The 18,457-nt window shown below is 47.6% G+C and overlaps 1 protein-coding gene across 3 annotated transcripts in view; it reads left to right on the top strand.

The window, feature by feature from the left end:
• Positions 1-18,457, top strand: part of B3GLCT (beta 3-glucosyltransferase) — a 120,604-nt gene that overhangs the window by 10,332 nt on the left and 91,815 nt on the right. For 2 of the 3 annotated variants that reach the window (XM_053900533.1, XM_053900540.1), the window contains 2 exons: positions 5,923-5,972; positions 16,380-16,419. In XM_053900533.1, coding sequence (XP_053756508.1) covers positions 5,923-5,972; positions 16,380-16,419 — 90 coding nt within the window. Of the gene's footprint in view, positions 1-5,922; positions 5,973-16,379; positions 16,420-16,533; positions 16,671-18,457 lie in introns of those variants that run through there. The other variant, XM_053900537.1, reaches the window with a different exon arrangement.

Below are 18,457 nucleotides of genomic sequence, written 5' to 3'. Positions count from 1 at the left end.
CACCCCCCCCCCCCAGGGTGGCCCTGCCCCCGGTCACCCCCCCCCCCCCAGGGTGGCCCTGCCCCGGTCACCCCCCCCTCCCCAGGGTGGCCCTGCCCCGGTCACCCCCCCCTCCCCCAGGGTGGCCCTGCCCCGGTCACCCCCCCCCTCCCCCAGGGTGGCCCTACCCCGGTCACCCCCCCCTCCCCCAGGGTGGCCCTGCCCCGGTCACCCCCCCCCCCCAGGGTGGCCCTGCCCCGGTCACCCCCCCCTCCCCAGGGTGGCCCTGCCCCGGTCACCCCCCCCTCCCCCAGGGTGTCCCTGCCCCGGTCACCCCCCCCCCCCCAGGGTGGCCCTGCCCCGGTCACCCCCCCCCTCCCCCAGGGTGGCCCTGCCCCGGTCACCCCCCCCTCCCCCAGGGTGGCCCTGCCCCGGTCACCCCCCCCTCCCCCAGGGTGGCCCTGCCCCGGTCACCCCCCCTCCCCCAGGGTGGCCCTGCCCCGGTCCACCCCCCCCCTCCCCCAGGGTGGCCCTGCCCCGGTCACCCCCCCTCCCCCAGGGTGGCCCTGCCCCGGTCACCCCCCCTCCCCCAGGGTGGCCATGCCCTAGTATTTCCCTCCCCCAGGGTGTCTCTGCCCCAGTCACCCCCCCTCCCCCAGGGTGTCCCTGCCCCAGTCACCCCCCCTCCCCCAGGGTGTCCCTGCCCCAGTCACCCCCCCCCTCCCCCAGGGTGTCCCTGCCCCAGTCACCCCCCCCTCCCCAGGGTGTCCCTGCCCCAGTCACCCCCCCCTCCCCCAGGGTGTCCCTGCCCCGGTCACCCCCCCCTCCCCCGGGGTGTCCCTGTCCCGGTCACCCCCCACCTCCCCCGGGGTGCCCCTGTCCGGTCACCCCCCCTCCCCCAGGGTGTCCCTGCCCCAGTCACCCTAGCTTTGATGCAGAAGCCTGTTTCCAGGCCTCCTGGCTCTTGTAATTTGAAATTTCTGCTGCCTGGAATTTACTTCCTCAGGCACTGTGTCGAGCTCGCCCTAAGCAGTGCTTTCCTCCCTTTAAGCCTCCCCTTCCCTCTGCTGCCCTGCCTTGGGTGAGCTGCCCTCTGTCTCCACCCCAGGGGCTCCCTTGGGGACTCCCGTCAGAACGACAGCCATTGGAGTGGACACTTGTATGCTTGGCTGTTGACCGAGGGACTCCTCTCTCAAATGAGCTCCTTGGGCAGCTGCTTATTCGTCTTCCCCAGCTCCTGGCATATTGTGTGGCAGTCATACACTCTCTGATTTTCTGTTTAACAAATGAAAATATGAATTCATACTGCTAATGAGCTGCGAAGGCCCAAAGCACTCGGCATGTGCCAGGCCCCGTTGCGGAAACATAACGCTTGTTAAACCGTTGATCTTTGGCCACATGCCTGGGCTGGTTCTGTCCTCTGCCCATGGGGAGTGCCTGGGGCCCTTCATCCTCAGGCTGGGCGCTGGTGCCTCCAGGTGGGCGGATGGCGCTGCGGCCCAGTGTGGCCACGACCCCCAGGGACAGCAGATTGGTCTGAAAAGGGCAGGCCCTGCCCCCCTGTTGCTGGGCTGGGGTGCGATCGTTTCTGTCCCCTCTGCTGGCATGGATTATCTTCAAAGCAGGTAATTGGAACCAAGTAAATTGGCTGTGGGCTGTGTACCCTGGGGCTTAAGGCCTCCTCTCGAGGACCTGGAATTAAACCTGGAAAGCTCCGGGAAGCTGGAGCCACTGGGGGAGGAGCCGCCCTGGGTGAAGCGTTTTGTAAGTAGGTCACGGCAAAGAAAGTGAAGCCCCGCCGGCTCCCTCCCACAGCCCGGCGGAAGAAAAAGTGGGGCAGAGCCCGTGTGAGACCCTGAGCCCGCAGGGCCACCAGCTGCAAGCTTCCCGTGAGCACTGTGGCTTCGGCCCGGATGGCGGGGAGGGCCACGCGGTTTCAGTCCCTCCCTCCAGGCTCCTGGGTAGGGCCGCGACCACCCACCGCCTAGACGCCGCCCAGACTGGCCCTAAGCGTGGTGCCACCGGCAGCTTTATGGCCCCGTCCGCTGAGTTTGCAACACGTGGAACCGCACACTAAACGCTTTACGCAGTATCTCACTCGATCCCCGCGTCTTAGTGTTTTTTGTTTTCGTTTTTGTATTTAATCCGGTTTTCTGTGATTGCCGTTCTTGGGAGAGTCTGGGAGGACAGTCCAGGGAACAGGAACAAAACGGAGTTAGGAGGTGCAGTCATCTTTCCTGCAGGGGCGTGGGGTCCCTGACTCCCAACCAGGAACAAGATAAGATAGTTGATTAGTGTTGCTTAAATGCCTTGCAATGAATTCCTCTCCAGTTTTCCGGCACTCCAGGGCTTAGGCTGGCCTATAAATCTTAGTCCCAGGTTAGTTGTAAAATCTTGATTTATCTCTCAGAATAGGTGTGCTAACACATTAGTTGGCTTGAATTATTTAAAGTTATCACGGGAAGGTCTTATTTCTATTGCCCGTCCCGATTTGCACTTTAAATATAGTTCCCTGCAGCAATTCACAGGAATTCATGTTGAAAATAGAAAAGGGAAAATTACTTTTAAACAGCAGTTTGGCATATAAGAGCGTGATTTACCTTGGAATAGTTCTCGAACTGCACATTAAGGCCAAGCTTTCAAGAATATTTTTTCCCCGCTGAATCTGGAAATTAGTATGAAACCAAACAGCCAACATCCAGCCTCCCGCGGCCACTCCCTTTGGCAGAGCAGGGGGGGATCCCTTCCTCCCTCCCCGCTCCCCGCTCCCCTCTCCCCTCCTTTGGCTCCCAGTGTTACAGTCCCACTGTAGGGACTGTATCCTGTTAGGGTTGTTGGAGGTGACAGGCAAATCCTTGCCTTACTTGCCCGGTTTTCTAACTTTTCTTCTCAAATTTCACCATTTCTCCTTCTTCATGTGCTTGAAGCGTGAAAGCCCGGATTTTGTTGGCAGGAATTTTAGAAAGGATCCGTTGTTTTAAGATTGGATTTATTAGCGGTCTAGCATATGCTGTGCCTTCAGAACGCATTTGGTTCCCCGGTGATTTGTTTAGATTATGGAAACATAAAGGTAAAACCAGAAGGCAAAAAGACACTTGCTTATATTCATTTAATGAGGATGATCTTGCCCTGTGATTTGCTCTTATACCTGAGAGTGACTCTGATGCATGTCTTATGTTAGTGCTGTACTTATTTATTTATTTTTTTTAAGTAAGCTCTGTGCCCAGCGTGGGACTTGAACTCACAACCCCAAGATCGAGTCACGTGCTCTACTGAGCCAGCCACGTGCCCTTATGTTACTGCTTTAAATATTACATAATTTATTTCTATCGGGGAAATTTCACAGCAGAATGTCATAGGGACCAATGATGGTTTTGTGTGTGTGTGTTTTTTTTAAAGAATATCTTAACTCCAGGCCTTTGTATTTTTGGAGGGAACTAAAATCTAGTTTACTCTTAACTTCAGTTAAGCCTCGCCTGAATAAAGGTATGCTGTCTAGATTACGACAAAGAGGATTTGTAGAATTCACTTGATTTATTGGGAATGTCTTCCTTCCATGTAATTCCTTCATTAAACGTACTCAAATGACATTAGTTGCTGGCTTATGAAAGGTGATGTGTTCGTACCTTTCAGAACCAATACCAAATAAAGGCATGTTTTCTTCAATATAGAGTCTGCATTCTAAAGGACTTTTGTGTTGACATACTCTTCCTTTTCACATAGCCATCTGGCCTGCAAAAAAAGTGAGGTAAGACTAAATCCTGTTTATTAGATGAGTCACTGAACGTGTTAAGCTGAGAAGGTTTTTTTTTTTTTTTTTTATCTTGACAAAAGAGGGAATTCTAGCCCAGGGAGCTTTGACTGTCTGTGCTTGGAATTAAGAATTGATGGAGTCGGCAGGGACGGATTTTGGACTCAGAGTCGAGTCTTAGATTGACCACGGCTGTTACATCCTGCAAGTTGTTGGAATGTTCTATTTCCTGCAATTCTGTGGTGCTAAGTGGTATTAACATGTTGTGACTTCCTTACATGATGTTCGTTAATAATTCTATTTCTGATATCTTCTCGAGGGCTTTCACTGTGCTTGCTAGTTTGGAGGTTAATAAAATAAGACCAAACCAAAGAATTAAATACCCAGAAGCAGAATTTAAAATGGTGTTTGGGCTTAAATCTTTCTTTTTAGAAGTTAATGAATGATTGGGGTTTTTTGGTTGCCGCCTGTGTGTGTGTGTGTGTGTGTGTGTGTGCGCGCGCGCGTGTGTGTGTATAAAATGAAAAAGTAGATCAGATCCTGGTGAAAATAAATTGGTTGTGTGGGGGGGACACAGTGAATTCCTTCATTTTGCTGGTGGATATTCCCTAGCATAAGGAGTAGACAGCCTGTAAGTGATGTGATCCCAGGGCCATCGCAAAGACTTGCATTCACTCATTCATTCATTTGATCAATATTTGTTGACCTTCTCCTATGTGCTGGCTGTGTTTTGGGTGTGGGGCACCACCTTCCTGCCTTCACAGAGCTTACAATAAACGAATATGTCAGGCGAGCAATAAATAAATAAATAAATAAATAAATAAATAAATAAATAAGTGTTACATCGGTGGTGGTAAGTGCTGTGCAGAAGAATAAAGCAGAATGAGGAACGTAAGGAGGGGTGGTGTTGGGGATTTATTATTTATATGAGGTAGTCTCAGTGGGGCCTCCCATAACATCTGCTGTTACCTAAATTTCACATGTAGAGGTTCATTTGGCTTACGGTTCAGGCTCACCCTGCCTTTTGAGATGCCATCTTGGAAATGGAAGTGATTAAACCACGTTCATTTTACGTCTTAGTGTGAATACGTTTTAGGTTATTTCCTTGGAGCAAATGTTGATGGGAGAGGACTTGAGGCAGTGCATGTCTGCGGGTGGGGGGTAGGGAGGGGTCAGAGGCATCCGAATGGGAAAGGTCTTCTCCCGCCTCTCAGGAGGGCCTCCTCTGTTACCCCAGGAGACCTACCACCGAAGCTTCTTGTACCACATTACAGCTCCGTGGAATCGGCCGTCCGGCCCTTTGAGTCCATTACTGCTCTGTGGCATTGCCCATTTTCTCCGGGGGATGCTAATTGGAGAAAGCAAACTCTAGGAGACGCTTTCCTCTTAGCTCCTCAGGGGAAGTGCACTATAACATTAAAGCATATTATTTTTGTCTAGTTAACCTGCCTGCCTGTTGGGTTTATTATTTTGCTTTATATTTTCAAAGTGTTACTGTCATGTTGTTGTTGTTCCAAATGTGGAGCCTAGATGTGTCTCTAGGGTACAGGGATGCCTTTATCTGTGGGCTCCAACTTGAAACCTTACATCGTTCCAAATAGGGAATGATCTTCGCTCCTCTTGCTGTCTTGGCCCCACTGCATTAGTGGGTTCTGTGAACGGCCCTGCGTGAGGCAGCATTATCTGCACCACACTTCCAGCCTGGGAGCCTCTGAGACGGAAAGCTTGCCCCAGATTCAGCTCTGTTGCCTGCCAGGCTCTGGCAGTGATCGTGCGAGGAGGGAGTTGAACTGCTTCCCGCTGGATTCTCAGGAATCCCCCTTTGCTTTGGAAGGCACCGTCGAGTTGCTAAGAAGTTGTATTTTGTACACATCAATTTCGTAGTTTATATCCATAGACACACGTGGTATGTGCACAGGTTCCAATTCCTTTGAGGTTTATTTCTTCAGCTTGGTAGCCTAAGCACGTTGGCTGTGCACCGATGAATAATTTCAGGTCCGGAGATGAACGCGGCCAGTGGTACTAGTTTGCAGCAAATGCAGCTGGTTTTAAAAATGAGCAAAAAAATGTCTTCTTCAAGCACCCTTCCCCCCCCCCCCCCCCCCCCCCCCCCCCGTTTTAAGCGAGACTGTTAAATACGAGGATGAATCTTAACTGGTGATCTTAATGTAAAAATGTTTTCTTTTTTCCAGCTTTTGCTTTGGTTTCTGAAGATACAAAGAAAGAGGTCAAGCAATCTAAGGTACTAACTCTAATGATCAAATCTATTCTTCCTGTCTGAGATTCACTTATATTTTCTTTAATGGCAGCTGTAATGATTTCATCTTACGATAGTTCTCAGGTTTCTTTTCACGAATTAATGAGATATTGGTCCACTCAGACTTTTAATCTCTAGTGGCAACCTGCAGATAAACTTGCTTTATTTATTTTTTATTTTATTTTTTTGAATTTAAATCCAAGTTAGTTAACATACAGTGTAACAATAATTTCAGGAATAGAATTTAGTGATTCATCACTTACATGTAACACCCAGCGCTCATCCCAACAAGTGCCTGCCTTAATGCCCATCATCCATTTAGCCCATCCGCCCACCCCACATCCCTCCAGCAGCCCTCGGTTTGTTCTCCGCAGTTAAGAGTCTCTTATGGTTTGTTCCCTCTCTGTTTTTTTTATCTTATTTTTTAGATAAGCTTGCTTTAAAAAAAAATCCCTTAGTAGTTACAGCAGACCAAGTAGGTTTCAAAAAAAGTATTTTGATATGGATTTAGACATCATAGAAGTCTTGCTGGGATGCCTTAGTTTTCTCTAGTCTGACCACATCTTAACTTGGGCTGCATTTTCCCAGTCTGAGAGAGAGAAGTAGTATGCTGTCCCTGGGGTCACAAGAGCCTGAGTCTCCCTCACTTTGTAGGTGGCACTGTGTGGCAGTACTGAAGGTGACTGCCAGGCTTTTTGCACAGTTGGGACCAGGAACCGAGACCCCGGGACTTGATGGAGATGGGATAAAACTCAGCCAAAAATCTGAGCGGCTGCTTTCCCACAATTGTTTGCGTTCAAGAACCTCATCTAAAGTTTACCATTTCGGCTTTGCGCTAGATGAGTTTAGCAGATGAGAAAGAGAAACCATATTTGAAGAATGTGAGTTGTCATATTCGCTAAGGTTCAGTCGACTTCATTTTTTTTTTATCTCACGATTAGAGTAACAGCATTTTTTATTTTTATTTTTTGTAATGTTTGTTTATTCTTGAGACAGAGCATGAGCAGGGGAGGGGCAGAGAGAGAGGGAGACACAGAATCTGAAGCAGGCTCCAGGGTCTGAGCTGTCAGCACAGAGCCCGACACGGGGCTCAAACCCATGAATTGTGAGATCATGACCTGAGCCGAAGTCGGATGCTTAACCAACTGAGCCACCCAGGCGCCCCAAAACATTTTTTTTTTAATAGAATGTTTCTTTTGTCAACACAGTGTTGTCTTTTCTAACTATACTGTGGGTTTCCTACACAGGAACAATAATAATACTTTCCTTTGGTTTTAAGATCCTTTATGGTTAATAAAACATTTTCAGACATTTCACTTAAAACTTGATCTTCTCAATGATCCTGTTATTGCCAAGCAAAAGAGATATTCCCATGTCCAGGCACACCTCAGGGAGGATGTGGGTTTGGTTCCACCGCAGTAAAGAGAGTTAAATGCCTTTTTTTGGTTTTCAGTGCATAATAAAAGTCCTATTTAAACTATATTGTTGTCTGTTAAGTGTGCGATAGCATTATGTCTAAAAAATATACATACCTCAGTTGCAAAGTACTTTATTGCTACAAAATGCTAACCATCATCCGTGCTTTCAGTGACTCAGAATCTTTTAGCTGGCGGAGGGTCTTGCCTCAATGTTGATGGCCGCTGACCGATCAGGGTGGGCTTCCTGGAGGCTGGGGTGGCCGGGGCAGTTTCTTAAGACGACAGTGAATTTTGCCTCCTTGCTGGACTCTTCCTTTCACGAACGACTGCTCTGTAGCCTGTGATGCTGTTTGATAGCATTTCACCTACAGTAGAACTTCTTTCAGAACTGGAGTTAGTCCTCTCAAATCCTGCTGCTGCTTTATCTACCAAGTTTGTGTAATATTCCAAATCCCTTGTCGCTTCAATAAGCTTCACAGCATCTTCGGCAGGAGCAGAGTCCATCTCGAGAAACCACGATTCTTAGCCTCGAGAAGCAGTCCTCACCCGATCACGTCCTATCATGAGATCGCGGCAGTGCCGTCTACGTTCAGGCCCCGCTTCTAGTTCTGGTTCTCTCGCTGTTTCCACCACATCCGCAGCGACTGCCTCCACTGACGTCCTGAACCCCCCAAAGTCATCCCGAGGGTGGGAATCAACTTCTTCCAAATGCCTGTGCATGTTGATATTTTGGCCTCTTCCCATGAATCATGAATGTCCTGAATGGCCTCTAGAATGCTGAATCCTTTCCAGAAGGTTTTCAATTTGCTTTTCTCAGATCCATCAGAGAATCGCTGTGAGAACCGTAGCCTTACGAATGTGTTTCTTTTTCTTTTTTTGTTTTTAATGGAAACATTTTAATTCTAGTGTAGTTAATATACAGTGTTGTATTAGTTTCAAGTGTATAGTATGGCAATTCAACGATTCCATGTATTAGAGTTCATCAAGATAAGTGTGCTCTTAATTCCCTCAGCCTGTTTTACTCACCTCCCCCGCCCCCTATGGCAACCCTCTATTCTCTATATTTAAGAGTCTTGCTTTGTCTCTTTTTTCCTTTGTTCATTTATTTCTTAAATTCCACATATGCATGTAATCATACGGTATTTGTCTTTCTCTGACTAGCTTATTTTGCTTAGCATTATACTTTCTAGCTCCATCCATGTTGTTGCAAATGACAAGATATTATTTTTATGACTGAATAATATTCCATTGTGTGTGTGTGTGTGTGAGTGTGTGTGTGTGTGTGTGTATCTTCTTTATCCATTCATCTAATGTTAGACACTTTGGCAGCTTCCATAATTTGGCTCTTGTAAACAATATTGCAAGAAACCCAGGGGTGCACATATCCTTTTGAATTAGTGTTTTTGTATTCTTTGGGTAAATACCCAGTAGTGTGATTGCTGGATCACAAGGCAATTTTTTTGAAGAACCTCCATACTGTTTTACACAGTGGCTGTACCAGTTTGCATTCCCACCAACAGTACACGAGGGTTCCCCTTTCGCCACATCCCCACCAACACCTGTTGTTTCTTGAAGATTTTAGCCATGAAATGTGTTTCTTAAATAAGAAGACTTGAGAGTCAAAGTGACTCCCTGATTCATAGGCTGCCGAATGAATGAATGCTGTGTCAGCAGGCATGAAAGCAACATTCATCTCATTGTATGTCACCTCAGAGCTCTTGGGTGACCAGGTGCCTTATCATTGAACAGTAATATTTCCAAAGTAATTTTTTTTTTTTCTGAGCAGGCGGTCTCAAAAGTGGTCTTTGAATATTTAATAAACCTTACTGTAAATGATGTGCTGTCCTCCAGGCTTTCTTGTTCCATTTATAGAGCACAGAGTAGGGTTAGCATAATTCTTAAGGGCCCTAGGATTTTTGCAATGGTCGATGTGCATTGACTTCAACTTTAAGTATCAGCTGCACTGGCCCCTAGCAAGAGAGTCAGCCTGTCCTTTGAAGCTTTGTAGCCAGGCATTGACTTCCCCTCTCTAGCTCTGAAAGTCCTCGATGGCATCTTCTGCCAACAGAAGGCTCTTTCATCTACACTGAAAACCTGTTGTGCAGTGTAGCCACCTTCCTGAATTTTCTTAGCCAGACCTTCTGGGTAACTTGCTGCAGCCTCTACACCGACACTTGCTGCTTCACCTTGAACTTTTATGTTATGGAGACGCCTTCTTTCCACAAACCTCATGAACCCATTTCTGTTAGCCTCACACTTTTCCTCTGAGGCTTCCTCACCTCTCTCAGCCCTCACAGAATTGAAGAGAGTTAGGGCCTTGCTCCGGTTTAGGCTTTGGTTTAAGGGAATGCTGTGGCGGGTCTGATCTTCTAACCAGATCACTTAGACTTTCTCCACATCAGCGAGGCTGTTTCTCTTTCTTGCCACCTGTGTGTTCACTGGAGTAGCACTTTTAATGTCCTTCAAGAACTTTTCCTTCACACTCACAGCACGGCTAATGGTCGGCACAGGAGACCTCGCTTTCAGCCTGTCTCGGCTTTCAACATGCGTTTCTCACGAAGCTTCATCATTTCTAGCTTTTGACTTAAAAGTGAGAGGCATGAAGCTCTTCCTTTCACTCGAGCACTTGGAGGCCGCTGTAGGGTGACTCAACTGGCCTAATTTCAATATTGTTGCGTCTCAGGGAACAGGGAGCCCAGAGAAGAGGGAGAGAGATGGGAAACAGAACACGCACAACATTCATCCTCGAAGTTCACCATTTACATGGTGTTCCTGGCTTCCCAAAACCATTACAATAGGGACGCCAAAGATGACTGATCACAGATCATCCTAAGAAGTGTAATAATAATGAAAAAAATGGAAATATCGCGAGGATCACCAAAATGTGACACAGAGACACAAAGTGAGCAAATACTCTTGGAGAAATGGTGCCAATGGACATGCTCAATGCAGGGTTGCTACAGACCTTCAATTTGTAAAAAAAAAAAAAAAAAAAAAAAACAACACAGTGTCTGCAAAGCATGATAGAGGAAAGTGCAATAAACCGCAGAATGCTGTATAGCAGAGAAAACTTACCCTCAAAGAAGTTACGTGATTTAACTGAGGTCACGTGGCAACTCAAAGGTGAAGTCAGAATCTAATTTTCCTGAATCCTTGAATTCTTGCACACTGCACACAGCTGTGTGCATTAGAACGTGTGTGTGTGTGTGTGTGTGTGTGTGTGTGGCAATAATCAAGCTCATTTGTAATGAACTTAAAGTGCTACCTAAGGAATATTACTAGGGAATTAAAATTTTGTGTAATGAATTTAGAATTCTAGCATATACTTTCAAATATAGGTTTTTAACTCCTGTTTCCAAATGAGGAAATGTATGTATCCCTCTTCTTAAATGCGTATATAAATATAGGTAGAAAATAAGGTGACTCTTATATCGTAGTGTCATTTTTCATCCAAAGGTATTAAAGCCCTTGAAAAATGTCATTAACCCCATCTGTGCTTAGGCTGTGAAGCCAAAAAAGCCATTAATCCCCTGAGGAGAGGCAGTGATAAAATGTCTACTGTAGACCATACCCGAGACTGGGAGAGAAGAATTAATTTGTCCAAGGTCACCCAAAGTCTGTAGATGAACCTGGAGATAGGAGTGAAGGCTCTTCACAACAGCCACGTTCATTTGGGATCATGAGTTTATCACCATCTGCAGAATTGATGGGGACCTGCCCTGCCTTGCTGCTCAGAGGCGGCTGCCTTCCATCCCCCCCCCTCACCGCACGGCTTGCTTTCGTCAGGGCCCCAGACAGGGCTCTCTAGAATGCAGGCAGCCCCACTCAGGGCTGGGGGCCTGCCCCACACAATGTTCGGACTCACTGGTTGGCATCAGGTGGCTTGCCATCCAAATTCTGGGTGCTGCCGGTGCCCTGCTGTACCTCCCGGGAGCTGACCTCTGGGCCCAGGCTCCTCTTTTGGATTCCTGGTCCCTGGCATTGACCCGGATTCTGACCTCCCTCAGCTTTCAGGGGAGCCTGCCCACCCAGGCTTGTGCTCCAGGCCACGGTACCCGCCTCAACCACGGCCTTGTCCCGGCTTCAACCCACAGTTTCACCCACTTATGCCCTGTGGTGGCTTGTGATGTTGTGTCCTGTATGATGTAGGGTTAGAGTTGAGCGCTGTGGTTCACATCCCTTCTCCAACACTGATACGCAGTGGAGACCCTCTCTGTGTCTCAGCTTCCTCATCTGTAAGATGGGGCAGTAAGACCTATATCAAAAAGCTGTTTGGAGGAGGAGGAGGAGGAGGAGGGGGATGGTGTGTGTGTGCGTGTGTGTGTGTGTGTGTGTGTGTGTGTCCGTCCACCACTTAAAACAGTGCCAGACCCTACCTGATGTGACAGCAAGAAATATTTTACGCAGCTTTTTGAGCTGAACCTAAACAAATCAAAGTAAGAAGAGGAACCATAGGGCTTACTGCTTTTATCAGTGAGATTTCTTTTTTTTTTTAATTTTTTTTTTTAACATTTATTTATTTTTGAGACAGAGAGAGAGAGAGCATGAACAGGGGAGGGTCAGAGAAAGAGGGAGACACAGAATCTGAAACAGGCTCCAGGCTCTGAGCTGTCAGCACAGAGCCCGATGCGGGGCTCGAACCCACGGACCGCGAGATCATGACCTGAGCCAAAGTCAGACGCTTAACCGACTGAGCCACCCAGGCGCCCCAAGTGAGATTTCCTTTATGGCATAAGTTGACTTCACGTGAAATAGATGAAGGTGATGATGAAAAGAGTAGTTAGGTGACAACTATTGAACATTTTCTTCAGGCAGATGCCATGCTCAGCAGTATATTACCTAATGAAACTCCCACAACAACCCTGTGCTGCAGGTCTTGTAATTTCCATTCCTGTTTTACAGATGAGAAACTGAGGCCTGAGCTAGTAAGTGGTGGGGGCAGAATTCAAACACAGGACCGGCTTCCGGCCGAGTCCACTGATGGGCACATCCTGATCAGTTCATTTATTCAAAAGACCAAGGGGGTGGCGGTTGGTGGTGACCAGGTACAGGATGCCATTTTACTTCCCTTTCTTCCGAAAAGATTCGATAGATGTGAAGGATTTTGAGGAGGTTTTATCGTCTTTTCACGAAGGATTTGTAAACTAGGCGTTACGGGCGTGGATTGCAAGTGTTCTAACGTATTGTGACTTAACAAATAAAACCTGTGTCAGGGGGTAACTTGGATTTGTCTTTTCCCGGCTAGGATAGGAGCTGTCTGTGGGGTAGATGCATTAGTAACAAATCCCTTTCCTATCTGAATAGCAATTCAGTTGACTTCTAAAACTCTGACAGTGAACCCATTTTGACTGATATTGGTAGTGTTAAAGAAATGTGGGGCAGCAGAGATACTAAAACGAACCATGTGTTTCTTCCTAGAAAGAGCTAAGGCTTTTCAGGAGGGGAAACTGGAGACAGAATTCTAAATGTCCTGTCAGTTCGTTCATTTAGTCTAATTTTCTTTCTCAGAGGGGAAATTGCTCAAGACCATTTTGGATCCATTCAGTTCACTTAATTCGACCGTTCTTGGATGTTTTCTTCTTACAGTTTACAAATTGAGCCATTCGAAATGGTTAATCACGTCCGATCTATTGTTTTCAGCCAGTTGGAGCTGCGGTGTTTAATAGCAAATGGAAAGATGTGTCATTTTGGTCGATTTTCTTTGATTTCACAAAGAGATGTGGTGGGATGTCCAGTTGGTTTCCAGCGTTAAGTTATTCATTTGGGAAATACTGAGTTCAGGGTTTTTTTGTTTTGTTTTTTAATCTTTCAGTTTATTGTTAAAGGTGACTCTTGTCGTGAGTGTCATGGTGCTTTCACCTGGTGCGTGTTTCTTTTTTTTTTCAATATATGAAATTTATTGTCAAATTGGTTTCCATGCAACACCCAGCGCTCATCCCAAAAGGGGCCCTCCTCAATACCCATCACCCTCCCTTTCCTCCCTCCCACCCCCCATCCACCCTCAGTTTGTTCTCAGTTTTTAAGAGTCTCTTATGCTTTGGCTCTCTCCCACTCTAACCTCTTTTTTTTTTTTCCCTTCCCCTCCCCCATGGGTTTCTGTTAAGTTTCTCAGGATCCACATAAGAGTGAAACCATATGGTATCTGTCTTTCTCTGTATGGCTTATTTCACTTAGCGTAACACTCTCCAGTTCCATCCACGTTGCTACAAAGAGCCATATTTCATTCTTTCTCATTGCCACGTAGTACTCCGTTGTGTATAGAAACCACCATTTCTTTATCCATTCATCAGTTGATGGACATTTAGGCTCTTTCCATCATTTGGCTATTGTTGAGAGTGCTGCTGTAAACATTGGGGTACAAGTGCCCCTATGCATCAGCACTCCTGTATCCTTTGGGTAAATTTCTAGAAGTGCTATTGCTGGGTCATAGGGTAGATCTATTTTTAATTTTTTGAGGAACCTCCACACTGTTTTCCAGAGTGGCTTCCTGGTGCATGTTTCTTGAAGAAACACCTCTGGAGGAAGACAGGGTGTGCATCATAACGTGGGTGTAAGAAATGAACGTTGGAAAGAACTCAGAAGACCGACCTGGGTTTTCATCCTGGTTCTGTGGCTCTGTTGTCTCATTTCTAAAAGGGGAGCATTGGATTGGATCATCTCTAATGCTCTCTTTTTTAAAAAATTATGGTAGGGGCATGGGTGGCTCAGTCGGTTAAGCGTCTGACTCTTGGTTTCAGTTCAGGTCCTGTTCTCACGGTTCGTGTGATTGAGCCCCAAGTTGGGCTCTGCACTGACAGCGTGGGGCCTGCTTGGAATTCTCTCTCTCTCCTCCTTTCTCTGTCCCTCCCTTGCTTTCTGTCTCTCTCAAAAGTAAATAAATAAACATTAAAAATTATGGCAAAATACATCTAACGTAAAAGTTACGATCTTAACCATCTCTAAGTGTACAGCTGAGTATCGTGAAGTGTATTCATGGTGTTTGTGCAAACGCCCTTCAGGTCTCTTTTCACCTCACGAAACTGAAACCGTCCCCATTAAACAGCTCTCTGTTCTCCTCCCCCGGCCCCTGGCAACCACCCTTCTAACGTCCGTTTCTGTGAATCGGACTACGCCATAAGTGGAATCGTACAGTACTTGGCTTTTTTGTGTCTGGCTTATGTCACGAAGCATGATGTCCTCAAGGTACATTGGTGTTGTAGCATGTGACGGAACTCCCTTCCTTTCTAAAGCTGGATAATATTCCGTGGTGCGTCTACGCCATATTTTCTTTACCCACTCCAGTGCTACTTTTAGATCGAAACTTTCGAATTTTCGGTGATCCTCATCTGCCAGCCAAAGCTGTGGAGCAGGCAGTGTGGCCGAGGGGTGGGCAGCAGGTTAAGGGTGAAAGCCGGGTAGCATGTCCGGTTCTCAGGCGGGTGCTGCTTCTCCAAGGGCGGGCTGTTGTCCTGGCCAACGGTGGCATTTAGAGCGTGTGGAAGATGCAGTGAGTCTATACCTGCTGGCTTATGATAACCCGGCTTTGGTTCAGCACAGGTAGAGAAATGCCTTAAGTGTTCCAGCACTTTTTAGGGTTTTCCCCCCAAAAAGTCTGTATTTTATCAAGGTTAAGTGACGTGTCACTGGATCCCGAGGCATAACAAATGAGTCCATAATAAGTATGGGGTTCTTCTCCACTCAGTGGTATTTCTATTCTTGAGACAAAGATCGTTTCAGGAAATGCTGCCAAAGGTAGACACTCTCCTGTGTTTTGCTCTCTCTCCTCCCTGTCTCTTGTCATGGTCCCTTTGGCGTTTTGAGAGGATACCTCTCTGTGTGGCTGTATCTTGGCTTTTAAACTGTTCCCGGTTTTGTTGGCAAAGGCTTACAAGTACGTTTCTTGTTGCAGTCTGTGAAGAAAATTGAAGGATGTCTGCCGCTGTCCAATTGTTATAATTATAGCAAATGGCAGTCGAAAGCAGAAAAGGGCAATTAGAAAATTCCTTCCTGTCTGCTGGAGAAGACAAGGAAAATGGCAGATTTAGCTGCTTACGCTTTGCACTTTGTCAGAGAAATATTTTTTTTAATGTTTATTTGAGAGAGAGAGAGAGAGAGAGAGAGAGAGTGAGTGTGTGTGTGTGTGTGTGTGTGTGTGTGTGTGTTGGGGGAGCAGGGGAGGGGCAGAGAGAGTGGGAGAAAGAATCCCAAGCATGCTCCCCGCCGTCAGCGCGGAGCCTGATGTGGGGCTCCATTTCATGAGCCATGAGATCATGACCTGAGCTGAAATCAAGAGTCCGACACTTAACCGACTGAGCCACCCAGGAGCCCCACCAGAGAAATCTTTCAGGAACCCCTCCCCTGATCTACCCGGGATCGGGAACAGGTATTTCTTTGCTCATGTCCAGAGCTCTGCTCTAAGAAGCCCCTTCCGTGCTCCTGAAGTCTCATGAACCAAAGGCTGAGTGCCTCCTGGGGCCTTGCTTAGGCCCCCGGTGCTCCTCCTCAGGTGGGAGAGAACATGGCAGTGATGTTCTGGATGACAGTATGTCTGAGCCCACGAGATGATAAGTACCATAGTTAGTGGAGGTCCTCTTCATGGGAAACACACACTCGCGGCATCGATACGGTCTCCGTTCGGTTTGCCATGCTTTTGACTTTACGGGGTTTTAAGTGAACTCTCCCAAGACCAGTGGGAACCAGTTAAGTGTTAGCTCCATTTGACACAGGAGGCGAGAGGCCCAGTGACTTGCCCAAAATCACGTAGGAAAGGGGTAGCCCCGTAGGAGGCTCCCACCAGGAGGCAGAAGTACGTCGTTGCTGTTCCCTCCCTCCTAAGTTTTCGTCTGTTTCGTTAGGGAGCATTGTCAAGCTCTCGTCGTCCGCGTTGTCACCAAATGTTGCTGCGTGCCGTTCATATGTATTTGGTGTTTTGCTAGCTATGGTATACGACGAGACTTAACCTGACTTACCTTCTTCTCTTTTGTCTAAAATACAGAATTTGGAGAAAGGTGGTATCTCAAGGAAGAGTGACGTAGGTAAGTAATGACTTTTTTTTTTTTTTTTTTTAACTTACGAGTGTGTGCCCAGGTACGTTTCTTATAAATTATATTTCAGTGAAGTGAATTTCTCCTTCTGATTTTATTTATGAGGTGAAGATCGCTGTGCAAATGTTCTGGTCTCTCCCGAAGACACGGGGAGAACACTTTTCAGATTGACATAGTGGCTCGTGATTTGTATTGGAAACGACAACTCGTATGTTAGATTTGATGTCCTTGGCCACCATTTGGTGAGTTTCCAATGAGGGCAGACGGCTATGCGTGGTGGCGGCTGTGGGGGCCGCGGAGGTGAGCAGGGCGCAGTGTCTGATGTGAGAGGCCCGCTGACCTCGGCCTGGAGCCAGAGTCACTTGTTGACGGGCAGACACTGTTTCCCCTACAGGTTAGCTTGCCAATCACTTCTGTCAAACCCATCCCGAGAACCCTGGCGCAGAAGCAGCGACTTGTGACTTTGTGGACACCCCTACACTTCCATCCCGGCCCGTGTTCACCCTATTTTGTCCTCCCTTCCAGGATATTGTAAGCATCTTCAGAAATGTAACCACGACATCAGTTTCTCCTTCTTCTTCTTCTCCCTCCTCCTTCTCCTCCTCCTCCTCCTCCTCCTCCTCCTCCTCCTCCTCCTCCTCCTCCTCCTTCTTCTTCTTCTTCTTCAGCTGTGAGAAATATGCCTCAGTGTGAGAGCATAAGACTGATGTCTGCATGTTGGGTCTCTTCCCAAAGGGTGTGAACTTTGTCGACGTCAGTCATCCTAGGGTAGGCCATGGAGACCCACAAGGTGGGCCTTGGACAGGAGGGGAAGGGTACACTTTCCTCTCTAGGCCTGTCTTGTGTGGGGCTGGGCTCTGCAGGGTCTAGATGGCAGGAGAGGCTCCCTGGGTGGAAGGGGCAGGATGGCCTGTACTGGGGCCCGGGCATGCAGGGGACCACGGGGGCATGGGTCGGAGACTTCCGCTCTGAGACTGCGTATTTAAGGAGCGACGTTGGGTCATTGCCTTTTCTTCTTTGTATCACGACACCCTGTATGGCTCAGCCACTCCTCCCCACGTGGAGATGTTCTGTCAGCTGTCAACCCTTGTGGGTTGGGCATTGGTTTATTCTATGGGAGCTGATAGGGCTCCTTATAGAAAATGGTTATTAAATGAACTAATGATGCTAGTCTGGAACATGGGCTTGAAAGTGCCAAGGGGAAGTTGCCTGGATAAGTAAGTCAACATCCTTGCTCTGACAAGTGGTCAAATCTAGTGATACGTACCTTGGTATCAGCATGTCCGAACAAGACCCAGGAGGCTTATTTGCCCACAGGGTTAACATGGGTCTGCAGGCCCCGGGTGGGGGGCCTATAAAAGCAGCCCTCCCAGAAGGATCAGAGTCGCGGCCGACTCCCAGGGCCTCCTCCCAGGGCAAGGAGGCCTGCTTTCTGTTTGGGCTCACTGCCTCGTCAGTAGATTCATGGGCGAATGTCGTTCTCACCAAGTAAAACACAATTGGAGTGGCTCTGCACGTGTGTGTGTGTGTGTGTGCGTGCGTATTTAAGGTCTCTAGCGCTTTTGCTTTTATCAGAAGAACCCCACGCTATTTCCTGTCACGATGAAATCCGTGTTTCTAGATGACGTCTGACCAGGAAAGACTGGCTATTCGTAGAGCGGTTGGCACGTGATAGGTGCTCAGCAGCTGAAGAATAGAGAACATTTGTTTGCTTTTTCTTCGAAGAATGTTTCTCCCTCAGGGATCTTCTCTGACCACCTCCTTGGTTCTGTCACCTTTCCTTAATGCTCTGCAGCTCACCCTTGGTCTCAGAACCGCAACGGTCATTTCCTAGCCTTGACTGACTTCCTTTTCTTCCTTTCTAGACCACTATGCCCCTCATTATTGTCAGGCACTTAGTGGGCAACCTGTTTCTTCTGCCTTCCTGGAGGAGAGCAAGGGCAGTCCGTCTTGAGTTGTGACGGTGTTTGCTGATGGCAGATGGCAGTGAGTTCAGAGTAGTTCAAGGGAAGTGATGAGGAACTAGTAG

Source organism: Panthera pardus, unplaced genomic scaffold (assembly GCF_024362965.1).
Source record: "Panthera pardus isolate Hobbes unplaced genomic scaffold, ASM2436296v1 HiC_scaffold_1, whole genome shotgun sequence".
Classification (NCBI taxonomy): domain Eukaryota; kingdom Metazoa; phylum Chordata; class Mammalia; order Carnivora; family Felidae; genus Panthera; species Panthera pardus.
This window is presented reverse-complemented; position numbering and strand designations above follow the sequence as displayed.